Consider the following 22028-nt stretch of genomic DNA (forward strand, 5'->3'; position numbering starts at 1 on the left):
GTACCTCGCCTGTGAATAGGTTGGCTGGAAAAGGTGTATTTAAAGGTGCTCAAGGAGAAAATGCTTGATTATCTCGCACACGACTCAAGGTGCATACAGCTGAATCGAGTCCAATCCGTATCTATCCCGGTGCATATGCTCTGCGCTCCTCCCAACTAACTACCGTAGGGATCACCGAACCCAAGCAACCATGCTCACATTTCTACCGACTATAGAATCCAGGCCCACACGCAGACGATCGTTGAGCTAGGATATATATATATATACTAGCCCCATTGTTCCCCCACAAAGCATCAACGAATCCCGAAAATACACAAAACATCACGCACCGGCCATGCAGAACAATCGACGCAAAGGCCTCACAAATTAATCATGGACGGCTCTCCCGCCGTCGTCTAGAGCAAAGTAAGCCACCAATATAGCAAAAACTCTACCCTTATCCTGTTCCTCAGCAAGTACATTGGCTCTTTGTATGACATAGGTTACTGCAGCCTCATAAGAGACATAAATTCACGTTGCTTCAACAAGCGGGTCCCATAGCTCAGTTGGTTAGAGCGTAACGCTAATAACGTTAAAGTCGAGGGTTCGAGCCCCTCTGGGACCAGCCTTTCCTTTTTGCATTAAACACGCTGTTTTTGTGGATGGCATGGGGTGGCGGACGCATCGGTTTGTTGGTGAATAGGTTGGTGGATGGGAGAGGGCAGTAAAGTGGTGTACGCTGTCGTGACTCGTCTACATTCCGCACCGCCCATATACTAGGATATAAGCATAAGCGAGCACACCCTTATATAATGGTACGAATACAGGGCGGTACGAACAAGCGGAATTTCCAAATTGGACTTTGTCGCCAAAGGTGGCTGGCTGCGTGGGCCGCTTGGCCGCTGGCCGCTAATTGCCGCCGTCGACGGCATTGGTAACCGGTCAATCGGCTAATCTCGGTCCCCCACATCCGGTTGGGAATAGTATGAGGCCAATCATGTTTTCAGCTTGCAGCATGAGAGGCGACATAAGTACGACTGAAATAAACTCTCCAACTTGAACTTGAGCACTACTTCGAAAAAGACCATTGCAAGGATATCACGATGGCCGAATTCTCTACAGTACCCGGGACGGATGTCTACGGACCGGGTGCTTACATCGACAACAACCCACTCCCCGTTTCTACAGAAGCACGCCGCGTATTCTAACATCTCGCGTCACGGACTCCAGGATTTATAGACCGCTCGGCATGGGATTCTGTTGTTTTTGACGGTCACGATCGTCCAATCATTCCCGGTCCCATCAAATCAGCTGTTGTGGCCGCAGCTTTACATGGAATGTGTGGCCTCGTTGCCAACGAGATAATAAATCTCCGTGATGGCGAGAACCCAGTCGAAAATGGGATCACCATCATTATAGATCATGCGGCACTTTGGCTTGCCACCAATTATATTTTAAACGTGAACGGAATGGACCTGCCCACCCTTGCGCGGACTGGCAAGTTACCTGAGTTGTTTGCAACAGATTTTGAAAAAGACTTCGGAAAAGGCCTTGCTGCTCGAACTACCGCCGTTTATCAAACCAAGAACCCAAATGTTTGGTATCAGCTTCATGGGTCGATGGATGCTAATACTATGCTTGAAAGTATGGGTATAGATACCACTAAGTCATTCTTGTCTATGCAAGAGACATGTGACTGTATCCAAAGCCATGTGAAGAATTGGAGCGCTAATGAACTCGAGATGCATAATCTACGAAACGGTCTCTGCGGAAGCATCTGCTAGTCCCCGAAGGGATGGAGAGAAACTGAGATGGGGAAGCAGTTGGCTCGAGACCCACTTGCGAATTATAGTCTCGCGAACTATGCACCCGAGACATCGAAATGCCCAATCCTCAAGGTTGTGGGAGACAGACGGTCTTTGGCTGGTATCAAAGTCAATGAAATGGTTCGAATGATTGCAGGTCGATATTGACCTCAATCTGGAAGGAGACAGAGAGCTACTCAGCAATCTCCTTGCCGATGTGGACATATTTGTCAAAGGGTATCGCTACAAAAGCTTAGAGCGAAAATGCCTCGGTCTCAACGATCTACTCTTACTTGCCGCTCGACGCCACACAGGCATTGTGTACGTGGATGAAAATTGCTATGGTCCTAATGGTCCGTTTGCATCAAGGCCAGGATGGCAGCAGATTGCCGACGCTGCATCAGGGATCTTTTATGTTATTGGCCGGTCCTTAGGCTAGGAAGAGGGCCACAGCATTCTCCCCTCAATTCCAGTTGCCGATATGACAGCTGGTCTTGTGGGTTCGCTCGGAGCAATGGTGGCTCTTCGCGATCGTGCCACGAAAGGAGGATCTTACCATGTTTTCTCTTCACTTGTAGCTGCGAATACCATTTCTTTGGAGCCTATGATTGGTTTGTGCCCAATGGAGGTTCTGAAGGAAACAGCAAAGACTTTTGGTTTTATGTCCGGTACTGCTGATCAATACATCGCTGAACTCGCGTATCAAGCGGTCGATTGTTGGAAGGAAAAGTTTCCTGGCATCATGGACGAGGACTCGCCATTCAGGGTTAAATTTGACGATAGTTTCTGGCCACAGCAGAGCGTCCTAAAGCCTGTCATTCGGCTCCAGGATAAGGAAACAGCTCCTCAGTGGAAAAACTTCGCCTGTACCGAACTGTTTCCATCCAAGCAATATCACCTGGCTTTGATAGAAGGCAATTTCAAATGTAACTCATGACCATGCTGATTCGCACTTCCAACTGAGCTCGGGCTTTTCAGTCTTCGGACTTTGAAATATATTTGTTCAATTTCAATATCAACAACCCTCTTACTCCGGTAGTGTTTCCATAGTTGTAGTGCCCCTTTCTATTCTATCTTTCTATTTACCTATATCTACTCCATACAGGAGAACCCTATGATCTTATTCTAGTTTACAATACCTTACTGTCAGGTAACTTTCTTTCTACGTCAGAGTCATAACCCAGTGAAAGCTCATGTCCAGGTAGATTTCGTTCCTTTTGAGCGATTCTTGATGGATGCTCGGCACAGTTGAGAGAAGGCTTTGAGTTCAAGCGTACGAGTCCAGGCGTCAGGATAGACATAGCAAATGGCGCTGACGATCTTCTCCACCTTTATACCCCAGAACTCGGGGTAATCATTCAAGAGTCTGGACTTAGATTAGAAGCAAGTGTTAATTGTCCTAGACAGGTAGGTGATAATATCTAATCAGCCATGGTGACGTTGCTCGGGTAACGTCAGTAACGAGAGTAAAAAAAGATTGTGATAACAAGAGAATGCAGTCTGATGGGCTTATATTGTGTTCTTTAAAGCAACTCGTTCATCTGTCATCTCATTAGAAGACCGCCCTACACCACAAGTGAGATTATATACCAGCCATTGACCTAATTTGGCGCTCGCTGTTCCGAGTCGTTATCATACTTGTGATATCTTCAGTCCGAAGAATTCACCTTGTTCTATTTTTCACCAAACTGGTCTAGAATCCCTGGGTGCTGACGAAATGCCAATCTCTATTGAACTTGCAGGACAATCCCCGCTGATCGCCTCCAGTATAAATATTCGAGGACTGAGATACCTACTTACCATATATCATAGTCCCTCTTGGGTTATTAGATAGGCAAAATTCTCATATAATATCTTTCCTAAACTAACCTACTTCACAGGCGCCTTTGTATAGTCAGCCAACGGTCGGCTCTAACGACATCCCAATTGCCCGAAACGTATGGCACCCGCACTTGAGCGCTTGATATTCGTTAATAAAAGGAAAACAGGAATAGAATGATACTATGGAGACTACGTGACATGCAAAGCCTAGATGATCTCCACAGGAACTTGAACGACCTTGTCACGGAGGTAATCCGCGAAGTTCCTTTCCAAAGCCATCGAGGCGGCTAGAACTGCTCACGCCGCGTCCCAAGATACCATAAATAACAAAATGAACTGCGTGAATATGAGAGAATTCAACGCGCTCGATGAAGAAGCTATCACGCCAGTCTTGCCCGAGTAGTTGGCGCATACGGTCCTTGGTCATATAAGCTCGAAGCCAAGGCCAGTGGTTGGGGTTTGTAGGGAAAAATCCCACGTTGAGATTTCCTCCCTTATCCCCCGATCGAGCGAGAGCGATATCCCCCAATCGCATTTCTTTGGTGTTGCAGTTGTATGTTTGTGGGTTTTCAGGGTCGTAGTTGTCTCGAATGCCAGATTCTTCGTATTGGGGCGGGTGCCCGGTTCCGAAAGAGACAATCTTGTCGGATTCTTCGATGAAGTTGATTGTTTCATCAATGTCTGATTGCTTGATCAACGCAGGGTAGTATGCGAGGAAAGGCCGGGGTACGGCAGATCGCGAATCCAATGACGCATGGAAACCTATTTCGATTACAAACTGTTATCCCGGATGGCTTCTTGAATAACGAGGCTTGCAATGAATTTTTCCCTACCAGAGAAATGCTTCAGGGAGATGTTGCCCATCGCCTTTGCTGCTGCAGCTACAGCGGACTCTTTTTGAGAGGTAATGAAGACTCGAAGGTAGGTCGTGCTCTCCAGTTGACTGCTCGGGTTTTGAGCGGGGACCCCAACTCTATGCTATGTTAGCCAGCCCCAAGTTCAAATGAAACAGTTGTGGTCCAAGATTCTCGGTCATTTACCGTTGAAACTCCAGTGTCTCCAGGTCGCTCATCACTAATTCAGGAATGAAGTGGCGGAGTTGTTTCTCAAAAAGATCCCATTTCTTGGAAGTCGCATATCCTGCCGCATTGAGTAGGAGTTGGCACTCATATCCTCCTTGGTAAAAGACCGCGCATTTAGTGGTCGATGGCGGTGGTGTTCCGCGAACTCCAAATACGTGTACACTGTAGATGTTGAGGGTCAGTTCAAATGTGCTAGGAGGATCAAGTTCTAAAAGGGGTAGCCGCAGCGATCATGGGTCACATACCGATCTTTCCCTGCATCTTCAACGCGTAGATCGGCAATATGAGCGCTAACGTCGCTGTTGAAATAGGTATTTCCTTGTAGCTCGTAGAGAAACTGACAGCGCACGGTGTCCGTGTTAATGAAACCAGATGTTCCAGGATGTTTGGTAATCACACATGTGCCATCGATAGCAATTTCAGCGATGGGAAAACCTGGGGCGACGAGTTCGTCCAGGTCATACTTATCGAAGCCAGCGAAATTACCGCCAGTCACATACGTCGAGCATTCAATGAGATGGCCCGCAATCAAAGAACCTGCGAGTTCGTCATAATGCTGCTCAGACCAGTCATGCCAGAACCAAGCAGCGGCAATAACGGGACTGGCATCAGCCACTCGGCCGCAGATGATGATGTCCGCTCCCCGTCGCAAACCATCGACAATGCCTCGAGCTCCAAGGTACGCGTGTGCTGATACCATGGGTACTGGCTTTCCACCATTGTTGAGGAAGGCGTAGGTGAGCTCAGCTGGAGCTGCGGATGGGTTACCGGAGTCGAGATGACGCAATTCCTCCTTGGTAGTGGGCATATTGGGACCCAAAGCTGGATACATATCGTCGCCCGAGAGATACGCGACGGAAAGGCGGAGATTCTTTTCCGCAACCTAGTCAGAACCCATCCTCGGTTAGTGAGACTTCATTCCTCGATAGCCAAAGCTCGGTCGGAAGAATTGTTGGACTGACCAGTGCCTTCACTCGTAAAGCAAGGGCTTTAGGGTCTAGAGCGCCTCCGTTGATGACCACTCGGATTCCCTTTTGGGCGAGGACGTCGATCGTCTGCTCAAGGCCATCCCAGGCGGTTGGCTCGTACCCTGGATGCTTCCCACTTCTCCAGGCCTGCGCATTGTTGGCTAGGTTGACCTCTGGAGGAATTCTGATCAGCTTGGTCTGAACTCCATAGAGACATGGCGGATGAGACAGACGTACCTGCAAGATAGTCACCGGTGATGAAATCGACGTCGCCCAATGTCGCTTGGCGGTACATTTCGTATGCGGGATCGCCTGCGTTGCATGATTTAACGGGTGATCGTAGGTATGGCACGTATACTATGGGTACATACCATGGTAGCCGGAGCAGTTGGCCACTCTTACAGGTCGTTTCTCAATAGGACGCGGCATTGCAATGGTGGAAAACGAAGAGTTGGTCTGAGCGAGTAGACAGAAATTCCAAAGTAAGATATTCACGGATGCCGTAGTCAGAGCCCGTGCAACGAGAGTGAGAAAGATCGTGAGAGACAAACTGGGCTATTATTAGGTCTTTCGAATATCACAAGATGATGAAATGGCAGGCTCCCCAAAGTCCCGCGGGCCGCGGACCACGGACGACTTTCAACTGGCAACTCATCCGAGATTGTCTCGGGTATTTACTGGCGAGATCAACATCGTGCAGCCTTACGACGAAACTAAAGGGCCTTCTTCGAATACACTAAGGAATTCGAGAAACTTTCTAACGTGCGGTGGATCCTGTGAAGCTTGCGTGATGTTCCTCAAGACAAGATCGTGAGGAATCGGCCTAATTCTTGCGGGGATTGACAAGCGTGCTCCTGTTATGTCTGGAGTGACTTGAGTCAATCTTTCCGATTTCTATATCCGGTCGCTTATTATTCAAAAGTTGCATTACCGTAGTAACATTATCCTGTGACGTTGGAAGTCTCCCCGGCCCACGGAGCCTTCACTCCACGGGCCGTGGAGGCCGACTGCGAACAATATGTGGAACCAAGTCCCACTTGGTCTATGAGTGAAGCAAGATTCCTGGGGCCAGTGTTTCATCAAATACATTAGTCTACATTCTCCCTGGGCTTATGAACGGCCGTAATTGGCTCCTCCTGTCTCTCGCCGTCTGCATCTGATCAAGCTTCCATCACTCTCTCCCCTGTATTTGCAACTTGACATCGGTCCGCGCACCATGTCGACCCACGAAACAATTTCCGGCACGAATGTGTACGGCCCAGGAACGTTCGTCGACAAGAGCGCTCTCCCTGTGCCCGAGGATGCCAAGCGGATCTTTGAGGTACTCGCTTCGCGGACTCCCGGCTTCACGCAGAACAAAGCTGCATGGGATACCGTTCGTTTTGAGGGCCAGCCGAAGCCCATGATTCCAGGGCCCATCAAATCCGCCGCTGTGGCAGCCGCCCTCCACGCTATGGCGGGCGTGGTAGCCAACGAGTTACTGGAGCTTCGCGATGGAAAGGCTGTGACTGAAAGCAGTGTCACAGTCGACACCGACCACGCTGGAATTTGGCTTGGCTCGGTGTTCACCACTTACATTAATGGCATGGAATTATCGGAAATTGGGCGATTGGGGAAAATGAGTGCCTTGTTTCCCAAAGACTTCGAGCGTGGCGTCTTTCAAGGCATCGCTGGCCGGACCACAGCGATCTATCAGACGAAGGATCCTAAAGTCTGGTACCAGCTGCACGGCTCCTTGGATGCCAAGAAAACTCTCCAGTCTATGGGAATCGACACAAGCGTGACATTTGATAAACCTCAAGAATACTACGATTATATCCAGAATCATATCATTACGTGGAGTCCGGACGAGCTTGAGATGCATAACGTGCGTCATGGCCTCTGCGGAAGTATTTGCTACTCGCCAGATGGGTGGAGGAAGACAGAGATGGGAAAGCGACTTGACAGTCACCCCCTGGTCAACTACTCCGAGCAGACATATGCTAAATCCACCCCCCCGGTGCCTCTCGCCAAGGGTCTGTCTGATCGTCGACCGCTTGCTGGCATCAAGGTCCTAGAGATGGTTCGAATTATCGCCGGTCCTCAGATTGGTGTTACGCTGGCCTCTTACGGAGCCGATGTCATTCGAGTGAACTGCAGCAGACTAGTCGATCTGAATGTGAGTGCGATCTACTGATCTTACAAATAATTATATCACTCATGTTTAACTTGTGTTCCAGGTCTTGCAACTCGTCTTGAACGCGGGAAAACGGACTATCGACCTTGATATCACCAAGCCGGAAGACATGGATCGTCTCCACGAGCTCCTTGCCGACGTTGATATCTTCATTCAAGGTTTCCGAATGGAATCGTTGCAACGAAAGGGCCTCGGCCTCCACAATCTCCTCGAGCTGGCCGCTAAGCGCAACAAAGGAATCATCTATGTAGATGAAAACGCTTATGGACCAGATGGTCCATTCCACGCGCGCCCAGGGTGGCAGCAGATTGGAGATGCTGCATCCGGAAGCTCATACGTCATGGGCCGGTCCCAGGGACATGAAGAAGGGAAGAGCGTGTTGCCACCTCTTCCAGTGTCTGACATGGTTACTGGAATTGTCGGCGCGTTGGCAGCTATGATGGCGGTCCGCGACCGTGCAATCAAGGGTGGCTCATACCATGTCACGAGCTCTCTTGTTGCTGCTGATTGTATCTCACTGACACAGGAGGTGGGATTGTACCCGCTGCATGTTGTTGAAGAGACTGCCAAGAGGCTCGCTTTCCCTGACAGCACACCAGACCAATATGTTTCGGAAATTTTGGTCGCTGTTGTGAATGGGTGGAAGAAAGCTCTTCCCGGCTATCTGGATGAAAACTCGAAATATATGACTACCTTCGAAGAGGGTTTCTGGGGACGCCACACAATTTTGAAGCCAGTTGCGCGACTGAATGACGATGCGTCAACAGCGAGGTGGACTTCCGCACCTGTGCCACACTGCCACCATGACCGCTCTATTACCTGGCTATCATAGACTGAGCGAACAGAATATATATAGATGTTATCTAAGCGATACACCAAATGTGTCCTTTGAGAACCGAGTTTCTTCTTTCCTCAGAAACCAAGAAAATTGCCTCCATGCTAAGCCGTATAGTGTATTGTCAATTGATGATCCCACTGAGGGTCTCAATTCGATCCACTAGCTCTCCCTCGGTCCGTATCAGGAGAAAATGGCGCGCCAACAAATATATCTTGCCAATTCCAAAAAGGAGGTATTGACCACTGCGAATTAAGATAACCAAGATTTGCGTTATTGAGAAAGTCAAGTTCGTCATTGAAGGCGCTGTTATCGGTGTGGTCCGCAGGGCGTTCGCGTCCAGACAGGTCGGTGGCTAGGTCAACAGCATCCTCATCAGCACCTGCTGCTGGTGACCGAATATGATCACTTCGTACTTGTTGCAGGGCGCGTCTAGCAGAGCATTCGATTTCGGAACACACGCTCAGTATGAAGTCAACAAATGTGCCGGGTTCTTCATTTGAAACAGTTGTGAGAAATGCTGTTGCTTCATGAATCATGGCGAGGTCCTCATTGGAATGTGGATGGGTAGGATGGAGGCATATTTCATGAGCTAATGCCACACATGCAATGGGGAAGAAGTAGATAACGTTCCTTGCGAGGTAAGTATTGGCTCGATTCCCAGAGCGCAGTCATTCTATCGAGACTTGCCATCTGTAGTTGGGTCCGAGCAAACGAACATACGGAAGCAAAGCTAATGCAGAGCGCGCCGACTCATTAGCGCGCAGACAAAGCGCACTTATCTCTCTGTCGATCTCTCTTGTACACTCCTGTGACTCTTTATTGGGAAGGTATGAAGTCACGAGGGACATGTGACCAAGATTCGCATAGCAAGAGTGATAAGCAAGTTGTAAACGAAGAAGGTGTTGCTGGGAGTGGTCAGGTTTAGCAGCGAATATGTGCTCTGGTTGAATTGTATCTAGAGTTGACCTTTTCCACGACAGCAGAGCTTCTTCGCAAGCCTTGGCCGACTTGAAAGCTATCTCTTTGGGTTGTTGAGTAACGAGGACAGTTTGAATATGCAGATAGGCACGCCTTTGGACTATTGCAAATTGAGCGAGCAGGCGAAAGAAGTTAACTGAAGTCCCGTCGATAGAAATGGTACCTCGACCATCGTAGGGTATCTCAGCAGGCAATGGTATATTATAGTCCTCCATGTCCTGAACCGGTGGGCGTCCAACGCGCAGGGAAATATCAGCATCCAAAACGAATGATATCCAGAACGTTCTCCGCCTCTCTTCGATCTCAGCTTGGGTAAAGCCAGAAGTGGCGTTTCTGTGTAATCCAATAGAGTGCGACAGGCGCATAGCCGACGCCGCAAGCATATACAGGGCTTGTGCGTTCGGCGTTCCCTGGAAGTAAAGAGCCAATCCCAGTAGTCCCTGTACGGCAGGGAGATCTGCATTGCGAAGGAATAGGTCCACTACCACATTCAATGCGTTTTTGACGTGGCTCAATGACTTCTTCCAATCACCACTCGGGTCGACGCATGCTTGTGCCCTCTCTCTGTAGGAAAAAGCAATCACAACGTTGATCAAGGCCCATGATGATGGACTATCGTCCGGATTCCAGGAAAATTGCCGCTCCATCAAACGCAGTAGTGATGAAGCATCCACCAACGGAATAGTGTGATTGAAGTTAGCAAGAAACTCGGTCACTAAGGTCAGTGTAGCTTCCCTCGTCGGTAGAGGGTGAGTGGTACGGTGCCCAAAGTCGTCTCGGAGAATTCGGGGAATCCAGTTTGTCAATGGCCATTGGAAATTACTGGGTCGGGCCACATTTTCCAGGCCAACCTTTGGTTGTTTGTCCCTCTGGGAGGTCAATTTTCCAGAATAATGCGCACTGAATCCGGAAGATGCTCCTAAATTACCGAATCAGCTTTCGAGCACCAAGGGAGATAAGGAAAACCGACCGTAGAAGCGCATTCTGCCATTCTGCCCTCGAAGAAAGTAAGATGGCTGATCGGATGTGTTTTGGCCTGTCTGGACGGCTTCACCATCTGGAAACTGGGCTCGAAGAAGGACGTTTGCTTCTTCTTCTTCTTCTTCTTCTCCTTCTTCTCCAGGACCTGCAGCCACACCAGGAGGCCGCGAAGCATGAATTGCGTGTTGAGGCACCTTCTCACCTCGGCTGAGTCGCTGCAATCGATCCTCCATCTGTCTGAGACGCTGTTCTAGTTCGCCAATGTACGCCCTATATAATGAAGAGTTGGTTCCACAACCCAGGCACCATGTAGCGGAGAGGACCAGATTTGACTCACTTACTTGAGCGACTAGAATGTTTCCCGACATCTTCAAAGCCGCACGAAAGCTTGAAGATCATGCATGACGAGCAAATTGGCCGTTTTCCATCGCATTTGACTTTCTTTCGTCGGCAGGTGTTGCATGCCTATGTAAGGTTAAATTCGATGCAGTCAACGTTGTCGTCGGCTGGCTTGCCACTGACCTTAGCCGGACGTGATTTCTCAACACGGGAGGGTCCTGGTTCATTCATTTCATCGATGATGATGCAACGGACCTGATTTACAAGGAGTACACCCGAGTTCGACGGGTAATAATTTCTGTGATGGCGAACCCGCTGACGCGAAGCACCGGGCGGATACTGCGAGGGTACCTGATCAGGATGTGTTTCGACAGATACCCAGGACCCCCTGGAAATTGACTCAAGCGAACTATAGTTGACTATAGTCAAGTAGAGGGCATGTGATGAGTTAGCCAGACGTGGGACACGTGAAAGTAACCAATTAACGGATCGCACGACGGTGGTGCTGGTTAAGGGCGACTTCCGCCGAGCGGGAGAAGTATCACGTGCTACGGCGGCCCAGACCGGCCTCCGACCGGTAAAAAAAGGACTGGAGTCAAAAGTTATGTTAACAATTATTACCTAGTTAAGGCATTTCCACGCGACCCAACTGACCGTGTAAGGAGCGCAATAACACTTGAAACTCAGCCTCCTCTACTTATTAGCTGACTCGATCATGGCTAAACGTGTACATGATACTTTAATCAGTGGACTTCTCAAATTATCTATCGCCAGATATAAGACAAGCCGTATCCTCCTACGCCCTTTTTCTACAATCCGGAAGATGGCCGAACCTCGTGACTTGTTCGAGTACACGTCCGGCCGATGGATGTACTTTCAAACTAACTAGCACACCGACCATTTTGAGCTCCTTGACTGATTTGCGACTAGCTATAATGATGATTTGAGGCACGTAGAGGAGACGTCCTTTTAATGTCCCTGAACTCAAGCGCCTGCCTGCCTAAGCCGTCCAGCGGAAGGAAGACGACATCGTCGGGTTCGAGAAGCTTGCCGAAGGAGGATTTAACCGAAGTTTAATAATCACCACCCGAGACGGCTTCCAATTTGTTGCACGCATTCCATACCCGGTCACCGAGCCAAAAACCCTACTTATTACAAGTGAAGTTGCAACGATAGACTTTCTCCGTTCTCATAGTATGCCAGTGTCACGAGGCAGAATGTCAGAAACCCGCGGAGGACAACGTCAGCCAACTAAGCCCTCAGAAACGGGAAAACCTACAGGAGTCACGTGCAACTAATGAGAAGTATTACATATATGCTTCCTAGGAGCAACATCACATACAAAAAGGCTCCTAGGAGTAAAGTGGGTTAGTTGATTGATTGATTGATTGATTGATTGATTGATTGATTGATTGATTGATTGATTGATTGATTCATTCATTCATAGACTGTCCCAGCCGCCCTATTTCAGCAGCTATGCAGCGTGTGCAACTAAAAATACAGGTGTTACCGCTTCTGGCATCCAGAATCAAGCTCTTCCTCTCACGAAGTGCTTCCTCCTTTTGTTCCCGGCAGTTGCACCCTCCTGTACTAATAATTCTAATACCTGTTTCTGTACCTCTGTTCTTGTCAGGCCTTTCCTGGCCCTTCTCTGCTTCTGTCTAACCAAAATCACTCGTCCGCGGTAAATTGAGCACTGTGGATGGGCTGCCCCAGTAGTGCCCCTCCTGTAGAGACTGCGGTGGTTCGTTCTGTATGTCGGAAGGCACGCTACTTTGAGTGCCGATGTTACCGTGTGCGTGTGGTAGTGGAAGTGGAAGTGGCTTGCTCGTTGATGTGTTCTAGGTCCGTGTTGATGAGTGGCCACGTAGATGTTTCGTGACAGAAAGACATGCCTGGGACAAGCCCCTTGGCATGGACATCTGTTGGGACGTAAGCCAACTCTGAAGTTGCAAATATTGTAAGGGTCGAATTGACGTTCTGAGCTGTTGGTGGTGTTTTTGATAGTGTTTTTGGATGTTAATGTTGTTGGCTTCGTTTTGATTGCGTCGTCCATATGTTGAGCCTATGAACCACATAACCGGCTCTGCCCCCAGCCTATCGTGTCGTTGTCAATCCAAGCTGTAAACCGTTGTCGAGCAGGACGAACGGGGTGACGAGGTTAGCAATTGTCTTAGATCTGTTCTTTATTTATATAAGCTCAATTCCCGGAGTTTCTTATACTATCGAAGAACTATACTTTTAATTCTAGTCTATTCAGCTTACTGGATAGTTTTGATAATCTTAGTCTTAAGTAAAAGAAATAGACTATAAACTAGAAGAACTTAGCTTTGCTATTTAAAATATTATAAGATATCTAGTCTTATACATAACTAGTATATTTACAATTTTATAAAACTTGACTCTAGATTATAGAAATCTTTTACTTACTATTAACTATTCTCTTAGAGTAGCTTGGTATTCCTGCACCACTGTTTGATTTATTTATACTAGGACTAGTCTTTGCTAGAGCTTCCAGACAGCTATTTCTTTATAATATTAGAAAATAAACAACAAAGATATAATGAACAAAAATTACGATATAAGAATAGGCTTTATTTATATAATCTCGTAAGGAATTAGCTTTTTACTGATGATATCGGTTGGGTTTCAAATGACTACTAGGAAGTGATAGGAAAGGCAAATAGGGAGCTGCACAATATGTATGTTGAAACAATGAGCGAAGAGGTCATGCCCCAAGCAGCTGCGAAGAATTAGCCTTTTCCACTGCAACTGGCCTGATCTGGAGTCAAAGATTTTTTTTCGCTTGTTCTATTAATTCCGAGATGACATGTTTGCCTTCTTCCGGTTGTTCTTTGTCTATAGCTTTTCGGTTGATTATTGCTGTTGCAAGATTTCCGTGGGGGTTCTTCTTCAGCCAGTCTTTAAGGTCCTCACTCTAAGCCTAACTGTTGACGTGAAGATACATATTGTAGTGACCTGGCCTGTCTTGGACTTCTTCGCCCACGTCAATACGATACTGATATTCTACATCATTCTTGGGAGTTCGTGACGGTAGAAGTCGACTACCAGAGTTTGCTTCTCTGAAAAGCTTTGCTACTTGTTAAGGGTTATTGACGACCTCTCGCCAAATCTTTTAAGCACTCCAGACATCTCTGCAACGATATTCAAATTTCTAAGTGCAAGATCATAGATTAGCAAGATGTCTTCAATTAATAGCATGTGCACAGATTTCTACTCCTGCATGGATCAAGTTGGTGGTGACGTCTATATTGCAATTACTCTTCCCAGTGAAAGTAGAAGAAACCCTGTGAGAATTGCTCAACCTTAATTACCGCTTATTCCAACAGTGTTATTGACCTTACATACTGCTAAAAGCGCCGCCCAGGGTCATACAATGAGCATTATTATCATCTCTATCCAATTAAATTATGGCTTTAGCCGCGGAACGAGGAGCCGGGCACGTCAGGCTAAACTACTCGCATATTTTGCCATCCCTGTAGGTTATTTAAAGGTCCAAGTCCAATAATAGGCAACATCAACCGCCAGTCCCTTTACTGCCGGTCAAAAATGCAGGTGACAAAGATGATCACAAGATGAACAGGTAGGAAGAATGGAAAAGTGAGGAGTGAAGAAGAACGGCGAAGACCGTCGAAGCTGGAATGAGCATTCAGGGTAAGAGGTCGCGCTACCCGCCTTCCTTCCCTGAAATTGTCTTATCTTGTCCAGTAACTGGTCCTCGTTGCCTTCTTTGGAGGCCAAATGAGCTGGTCTTAAACGATTCAGAATCCTTGAACTGATGGCCTCAATTTGCAACAATCTGGAAAGACGTTATCTCACCAGCCTCTTTTCCGCTCCCAAACAAAATGCTGATGGCATGCCGGGCATTTCAGTGCTTCCTCCGACCACCGAGAGAAACAGGAATACAACCGAAAGTAGGCAAGGCAGATCATTAACAAACAGTCTGACACCACTTACAGATCTCCTGCGCCAAGCAACATTTCCAATTTCTCTTCCAAATCTCAAAGCCAGAAAAAAGGAAGCGTCTCCTAGTTTCGTGAAGGTTCTGACAGTAACACATTAGAGCAGAGGAGCCAACAAGCAAGATCCCTTGCAAATGAAATAAGGAAAATGCAATGAAAAGACAGATCATTTATATAGGGCCTTTTTGTGGCAAGATCACAGGCTGAAGCTCTACTGCTTGCTCGCACTGCGGAACGATATGTTTGTCTCTGGTGTCGGCGCCGATCTTAGGGTGAAACCTCGCCCGTACCGTTCCTTAAATTCGGGAACCGTCTCATCTCCCGCCGCATCGCTTGCGCGTGGCAAAGTATCGGATTCTGAGGTGGGCTCTTCATTTCTCGAATAAACAATGTGATGAGCTGTGAGGTCTCGTGATAGCTGCTGGATTGACTCGTTGCTCATATAGCCTCCTACTTGTCTATTCCTCCAACCCAGACCCCGATTTTTTCCATGAAGAACTTTCCCATTCGCGGAAACCATAAACTGCAGAGCGTCACCAGTGCCGTGGTTCTCGATAACACTGACAGTCTCCTTGAAGTGACTATCCGCACGGGTGCAGATATCCAAGCACTGCCGAGCGGCCTCCCATTCGTCACGTAGCCGCGACAAATCTTGGGCATCTTCATCAGAAACGGTAGTTCTCGATTTCGCGACCAGCCGATCCATGACATCTTGCATATGCTTTTCCAACTTGGCGGTTGTAGCAATTAGACTCCTTTTACATTCTTGTAAGCCTTCATTCGTAACAGTCTCGGGCGACATATCAGCCATCTCAGATCCGTCAGCAGGGCTTGCATTGTCGGATATCAGCTGAATTTGATCGATATGGCTTGACAACTGGGCGCAAATCTGAAGGCATTTTTCTGTACTCCGGCGCTCCTCCTTCAATGAGTGCAGTTCACTTGCATCTAGTTCAGAGAGAATTCCGTTCTTCTCAGCCAGCTGCTTTAACTTTTGATCAATATTCTCAAGTCGAGCCCCCAGGTCTTCCTTCGTATCTTGAATCAGACCCTCATAGTCCCTGATGCTTTCAACAGCAACCGTAGATTGGCGCCTGATGAGAGATTAATAAACAACGGAAGATTGTGATAGGATAAAACTGATGCTTGATGGTAACTTACAGTGTGGCATCAGTCAAGGCAATATTAATTGTAGCTTTGTATCCTGCCAATAAGTCACGCAAATCATCAATATTGCCACCCATGTATGTCAATCTTGCCCAATCACGGAAACTTGCGCGACTACTGCTCGATCTTGACGCGCATCGGAGTAGCTCTTGCTGGAACTCCTTGCAGGCATTGCCGCATCGGAACAATGGCAGATCGAGGACTGATAGATCAACCTCAGATGTCGATTTTACTAGATCAACAAGGGGTGCCAGCACGGCGCTCAAAGCTTCCAGCTCCCCGAGAAGGTCACGGACACGCTTTGGATGCGATTGAAAACTTTTCACTGTCTCATAAAGAGAGACACTGCTTTGAAAGGCAAACGTCGCCAATGCAAGTATTCCAGAGGCAAGTCCGATCGTTTCCGCCATAGTTATCTCAGTGCAACCATAAGTTGTTATAACACCGCTTTGAAAGTGTTGAAGTTGTAAAGAATCAAACCAAGACAAAACGAGTTATTCTGAAAAGGAGGAATAGGCAAGAAAGACTGTTGAATCTTCTTTCCGGGCCTAGTTGGGGTTTTATAAATTAAGAGGGGTAACACTTGTCGTCAAATTGTAAGCGTTTGGCTTAACTATCTCGGGATCGTTGCTCTGTGGTGGGCGAAGATTCCAATGCGCTCAGGTGGGGCGGCGGCTGCTCAAACAAAAAGGCGGCGGGAAACTAAGACCCAGCTACGGCAGATGGTTGGTTTGGGCCATTTGGAGTGCATGCGCAAGTTGAGTATTTTTCGCCTGTCAGCTTTAACGCCCAGACAGCTCGGACCTCTGACCTCTAATCTCCTACCAGGTCGCGCTCCGCAACAGTCCGTCGTCGCCTACTAAAGTGTCCCAAAGCCCTTTGACTTCCTTTTGACTTACTCTAATTCCCTTTTGAATTACCATTTACTTGCCGTCGACTTCAACTTTCACCCAACATTGCCATCTGCCAATCGCCAAAGCCCGCAATTCCCTGCCCACTTCCAACTGCCAAACTATAGCCCTATTACTATGGGACTCACACCACAGGAATTCTGTGAGAACCTAGCTCGGAAGCGAATTCATTTTAGCCACGACGAACAAATTAAATAAACAGAATTTATCTCTCAGACATATTACTTTATCTATACTTAATCTATCTCCGACAAAACAACAGAGAATTGTTAGACGCTGTCTCTAAGAAATCCAGTAACTAGGTGACTATATCTGGATTCTAGTAGCTATTACTTTTACTTTTACCTAGTCTTGTATATCTTTGTGAATATAATAAATACTTAAAGATAATCGAGTCTTGACTAAAAAAGTATTCTATTACTCAGAATTAGAATAAAAGTATCCGTACTTGACTACAAGCTTTAGATAATAAGAGATAGAAGGTAAATAATAGTAAGTAATAGAGATTATCTTCTCTACTACCTTGTCTCTGAGGGTGTTGAGCTTGGCTGGTACTCCGAATCCAGGAGGTCTAAGCAACTCTCTACAGAAGCATGGTATCTGACGGATTCCTTCAACGCAGAGAGCTATTCATCATTACCAAACATCAAAGTGCGTATTAGCTGCTTCAAGATTTCCTGATATCTCTGAGCAGACTGCTCTGCATAGATGAGAGCTGACTTCCTACATCTATCTCTAAACGGCTCGAAGGTGCAGGCTGTTCCGGTTTCGGTGCAGGCTTGACAAGGCGATGAGCCGACGCACTAGATATAATCGGCGGTCAGTAGCGTTGGATCGACTGCAGCTGAGATATCTTACCTTGACACGTTTCTCACAACACTTTAGACAGGCTGAGAATCGACGAGTCTGTGTGGAACCAGAACCCATTGCACTCAGGATTTGAGATGACGATGTAGCAGCAGGGAGTAAACACCGAAATGCTGGGGTCTTAGTCTTTCTTTTGGTAACTCGTGGTTCATGTTAATATCTAGAGCTTTATTGGAAAGAGAATATCTATACTCACTACCCGGTAGAAGCGACTTGTGTGCCCACGATACAACAAATTATCAACGATCAAAGTTGAATAATCATCTCTTTTCAATAAAGATAGATGCACCTCTTATATCCCCAGAGCTCATTTTGACGAGGGGTACTTTTCCGAGATATGCTTGTCATCATGTTTGTCGTAGCAAACAGAGAAATGCATGATCCTTGTTGAGTTTTACAGAATTTGAGTGGGTAATTTCAGACCAGGTCGAGCATCGTCACATCTGGTCTTGTATTCTTCATAAGTAGGAGAAATATTTATTTGAGGACTGACATTCAATAGCTGAGACGCTTTCTCTCAGCGGAGGACATGATTTGAAGATGTCTGCCAGGTGCGTATGCAAGTCCCACGGCTGCTGGGCTGGTTCCTCTGCTACTGGCGGAGGCGGCCCCTCCAGACTATTGTTCCTCCTGCTTGGCTTCCACATGATGTCGAAAAAGAGCACTGGTGGCCTCAACATCCTTGGACTTCTTAAATCGGATTGACTCTCCTTCGATGAGCTCCAGAATGCGCGACACCTTCATCAAAGTTACATGGCCATTGAGATGGGTTGAAAATTGCACCATGTCGCGAATCTCGTGGCAGGTCTGCTCTATCGATAGCAAGATTGGCTGCAGTTTGGTCCAGGGCTTGTTAAAGGCCTTGAGAACATTCTCTGCTGGTAGTTAGCAGTCTAGCCGGCATGAGGGGATTGCACCCACGGCTGGGCATTCTCTTAACTCAAGCGAGTTTGTGTGTAGAATTTCAACGCTTTAGCTAGAAATCTGTGGTAGCTGTCATATAACTTCGTCATCGCACCTAGCAAGTGCTGTGATAGGAAATAGGCTGTCAGATGGTCGACACTCTTCAGCTTGTCCTTGATGATGTCGAGGTACTCATGAACGTTCTGCTTCATCTCACTGTGATTGACCCGTGCTACTAGCAGGAGCTTGACCACTCCGTAGATGGCGGCGACATACTCTGGCGCCTGGCCGATGAAGACGTCCACAAACTGGGTGTACTCGTAAGCTGTCTCGCTCGCTGCTCGACACTCAGCTTTGACAGCTTCGATGATCCCATGCTCCGGGCGGCAGGGATACTTCGCAGCTTGTGCGTCGCGCATTGCATGGGATGATTTCAGTGATTTTGCGTCTGCTGTCCTCGTAGGACCTGCTCTTGATGGGGTGCTTCTTTCATGAACTCGACCAGTCGCCGATTTAACTTCGTTCTTGAACGATTGGCCTCGGGGGACCTTAATATACAATATATCTCTGCCGAGATAGTTCGAGGTCTAGGGAACTTACTGGTCCAAGAATTTGGGTCGTTCAAGTCGAAGAGCTGCTGATTTGCTCCTCTCCGTCTTTTTGGTTCATGACTACTGCCTGTGTCTATTGCCTCGGGCTCTGCGATAGCTCTGCGATAAACACCAGACCGGGATCTGATGTAGCATCTTCCTTTGGACGTGATCCCTACATGCAAGGGTAGGGATGTGGCCGAAGGGATGTAATGAAGCTATTGGATGAAGCTCTGTGGTAAACGGACTGCCACCAAAAGGATGCTGAGTAAGCGAGTCTCTGGATAAATAACTATAATCCTTGACCAACTAATAATAGTAAAGAATATCAAGTCTCTCTCACCCGCAGGGAAGAAGAGGGAAGGAAGACAGCCCTATATATCATAATACCAGTAAGTGGCGGTGTGCATCCTCTTGCTCTTTCTGACACGACGTGGCTACGGCAGTAACCGGGATATACGCGCTCGGCTCGAAGGCTGAGCAAACATGTTACGGTACCAGTGAACGTATATCCCTAAACATTAACTTGTACTTCATTTTCAACTGCACTACTCTGTATTTACTGCCAAATAAGCACAGATTGATGTCGCAGAAAGAATCCAAGCCCCTCCCAGACATTAACTTTCCGACAGCAGAACAGCAGAAATACTACTTATCCTCACCACGGTGCATTTCCCTAGTTCTATCTGTAGATCAAATATACCTGCCTCCTTACTATTGTCCTACGGAAACTACTCTGATAGAGTTCAGTCATAATCTATTTCTTATTTCAGAGTATTGATAGATTTATTACTCCATATACTAATAAATTTGAAGACTTCATCCAAAAAAAAATAGTATTAGTAGCTAGTACTCTACTTGTTAATGCTCCAAGTGCGGAGTAAGTCTCCACTCTGATAGTCGATATACTCCAAGGCTGTAAGACTAGTGACAGGTACCTTAATCAAGTGTAGAGACCTCTTGTGAAGAGACCTCTTTTCGTCTTCTCAGTCGGCAGGGTTGATCACCCACCCTGAGTTTTATGTGAAACTGCCCTGCAAAAATAGTACGCTTCTAGAGATGGCTTATTTTGGTACCAATACTACAGTGAAGAAGTGTGACTCTTCACTATGACAGGCTCGGAGTCAACGAATCCCAATAATGAAAAAGTATTTCAGCCCGATCTCCGCCTACTTGTCAAGATTACTATGCTTGCGAGTGAGAAGAGCGGAATATCTATATATATAGAACTTGATCATATACCTATACTAAAGTAAGTAGACCCCAAAAAACTCGAGTTTTCAGCCTTAATTTACTATAGCAGATAATCACTATAGTTACTTCGCTCAGGAAACTATACGAGGAGTTTAGTCAAGTTACCATTTCCAAGCCTCAGCCCATTTACGCAAGATAGATACCTACCTCTAGCAATTCTTGGCCTGAAGTCCCTTAACACCTTACAGTAGAAACAGTACATGATAAGCCTTGCCGCGCCTTGCCGCGCCTTGCCGACGCCTCACTACCGGCGAAGCCGAAAGGCCTATAACTAAATGTCTTTAAAGAACCGATGTCTTCTCTTCTTCCCTCCCTGTCAAATCATATGTGCTTGATAGCCCTAACCGGCAATATTGCAGAACTCCAAGTCTCGCATCAAACAGTACACAAAAGAAAACCATCGAGACTTGTCAGTGACTATGTAGCCTTGACTATGTAACCCTCCCGGAGTAAAGATATCGACAAAGACAATAAAGAGATTAAGGAAGAAAAACTAAGTGCGATCATGGGAGCTTGTCCAGTGTACCCACAAATTCACCGAGTTCTACTACACTATTGTTGAGGGTATACTCAATGCGAGTTTTTGGCTTCAACATGCTCTATATAGATTTAAATCTCCAAACTCCAAGCACATACGACCACAGGGTGTGGAAAATAGGGCTTCCCGTCCGCTCAGCCGTACTCAAGCCACACGCCGGGAGGTTAGTAGTTGGGTGGGTGACCACCAGCGAATCCCTTCTGTTGTATGTTTTTGCTGCTGTATTGTTTGTCGTTGTTTTGGCTGGGGATGAAATATCTGCTTATCCGTTTGATGCTGTGTGGAGGTAGCTGTGCCTCAACTTTGAGATGGTCCTGAGTATACACCTGACGGAGCTCAGCGTACCACCACCACCACCATCACCACCACCACCACCACCACTACTACTACTACTACTACTACTACTACTACTACTACTACGACTGATGCACTAATCCATTTATTCAGTCTCTCTATCAAGAAGGTCGCTGTCCCAGCCTGCCTGGATGCCCCCGGAGCAGCAATCTCTTGTAACATGTCCATACCCCCTCACACACACCTTGTAGATCCGATCATATGCGACAATCCTGTTCCTCTCCTTCGATCAGTGTCACTAGAGCCCCTACGGTCCTTGATCGTTGAGTCTTCCGAGAAAAGAAAGTAGACATTGAGGGAAAGATATTCATATTCCGTCATCCAGCTTAATAAATGGTGTAGATTTCATCAAAATGCATATCAAGAAAGAACAAACTCAGCCACCGTCTTCCTACTATCTACTTTCACAAACAAACTAAGCCCCAACAACCCGAAGGTGTGTTCGATTTACCTCCAACTGGACTGTAGAATGATACACACACGCACACACACAC

The 22028-nt window shown here is 47.1% G+C and overlaps 5 protein-coding genes and 1 non-coding gene across 6 annotated transcripts; 2 read left to right on the forward strand and 4 right to left on the reverse strand.

Annotated features, from left to right (window-relative positions):
- Positions 1 to 530: 530 nt before the first annotated feature.
- Positions 531 to 604, forward strand: BP01DRAFT_t22. Its single transcript has one exon. It is a non-coding gene; the product is annotated as a tRNA-Ile (tRNA).
- A 3110-nt stretch (positions 605 to 3714) lies between these two features.
- Positions 3715 to 6151, reverse strand: BP01DRAFT_413126 (acyclic terpene utilization AtuA family protein). Its single transcript, XM_025578989.1, has 7 exons — positions 6027 to 6151; positions 5893 to 5967; positions 5650 to 5828; positions 4933 to 5570; positions 4646 to 4849; positions 4439 to 4578; positions 3715 to 4367 (listed from the first exon to the last, which is right to left on the reverse strand). Exons 1-7 carry the CDS (start codon positions 6082 to 6084, stop codon positions 3847 to 3849), a joined length of 1815 nt encoding a protein of 604 aa, XP_025435474.1. The 5' UTR covers positions 6085 to 6151; the 3' UTR covers positions 3715 to 3846.
- A 720-nt stretch (positions 6152 to 6871) lies between these two features.
- Positions 6872 to 9084, forward strand: BP01DRAFT_400913 (CoA-transferase family III; the record flags this gene model as incomplete). Its single annotated transcript, XM_025578597.1, has 2 exons — positions 6872 to 7813; positions 7875 to 9084. 2 exons carry the CDS (start codon positions 6872 to 6874, stop codon positions 8661 to 8663), a joined length of 1731 nt encoding a protein of 576 aa, XP_025435475.1. The 3' UTR covers positions 8664 to 9084.
- BP01DRAFT_370927 (uncharacterized protein) lies at positions 8816 to 11198 on the reverse strand (the record flags this gene model as incomplete). The annotated part of the gene is made up of 5 exons (XM_025576637.1): positions 8816 to 9299; positions 9357 to 10566; positions 10618 to 10898; positions 10966 to 11093; positions 11151 to 11198. The coding sequence occupies 5 exons, from the start codon at positions 11196 to 11198 to the stop codon at positions 8816 to 8818; spliced, it is 2151 nt and encodes a 716-aa protein (XP_025435476.1).
- A 3469-nt stretch (positions 11199 to 14667) lies between these two features.
- Positions 14668 to 16690, reverse strand: BP01DRAFT_420440 (uncharacterized protein). The gene is made up of 2 exons (XM_025579461.1): positions 16112 to 16690; positions 14668 to 16044 (listed from the first exon to the last, which is right to left on the reverse strand). The coding sequence occupies exons 1-2, from the start codon at positions 16525 to 16527 to the stop codon at positions 15162 to 15164; spliced, it is 1299 nt and encodes a 432-aa protein (XP_025435477.1). The 5' UTR covers positions 16528 to 16690; the 3' UTR covers positions 14668 to 15161.
- A 1654-nt stretch (positions 16691 to 18344) lies between these two features.
- Positions 18345 to 19217, reverse strand: BP01DRAFT_400921 (uncharacterized protein; the record flags this gene model as incomplete). Its single annotated transcript, XM_025578598.1, has 2 exons — positions 18345 to 18770; positions 18914 to 19217. 2 exons carry the CDS (start codon positions 19215 to 19217, stop codon positions 18514 to 18516), a joined length of 561 nt encoding a protein of 186 aa, XP_025435478.1. The 3' UTR covers positions 18345 to 18513.
- Between the last annotated feature and the right edge of the window lie 2811 nt (positions 19218 to 22028).

Source organism: Aspergillus saccharolyticus, assembly GCF_003184585.1.
Source record: "Aspergillus saccharolyticus JOP 1030-1 unplaced genomic scaffold BP01scaffold_2, whole genome shotgun sequence".
NCBI classification, from domain to species: Eukaryota; Fungi; Ascomycota; class Eurotiomycetes; order Eurotiales; family Aspergillaceae; genus Aspergillus; species Aspergillus saccharolyticus.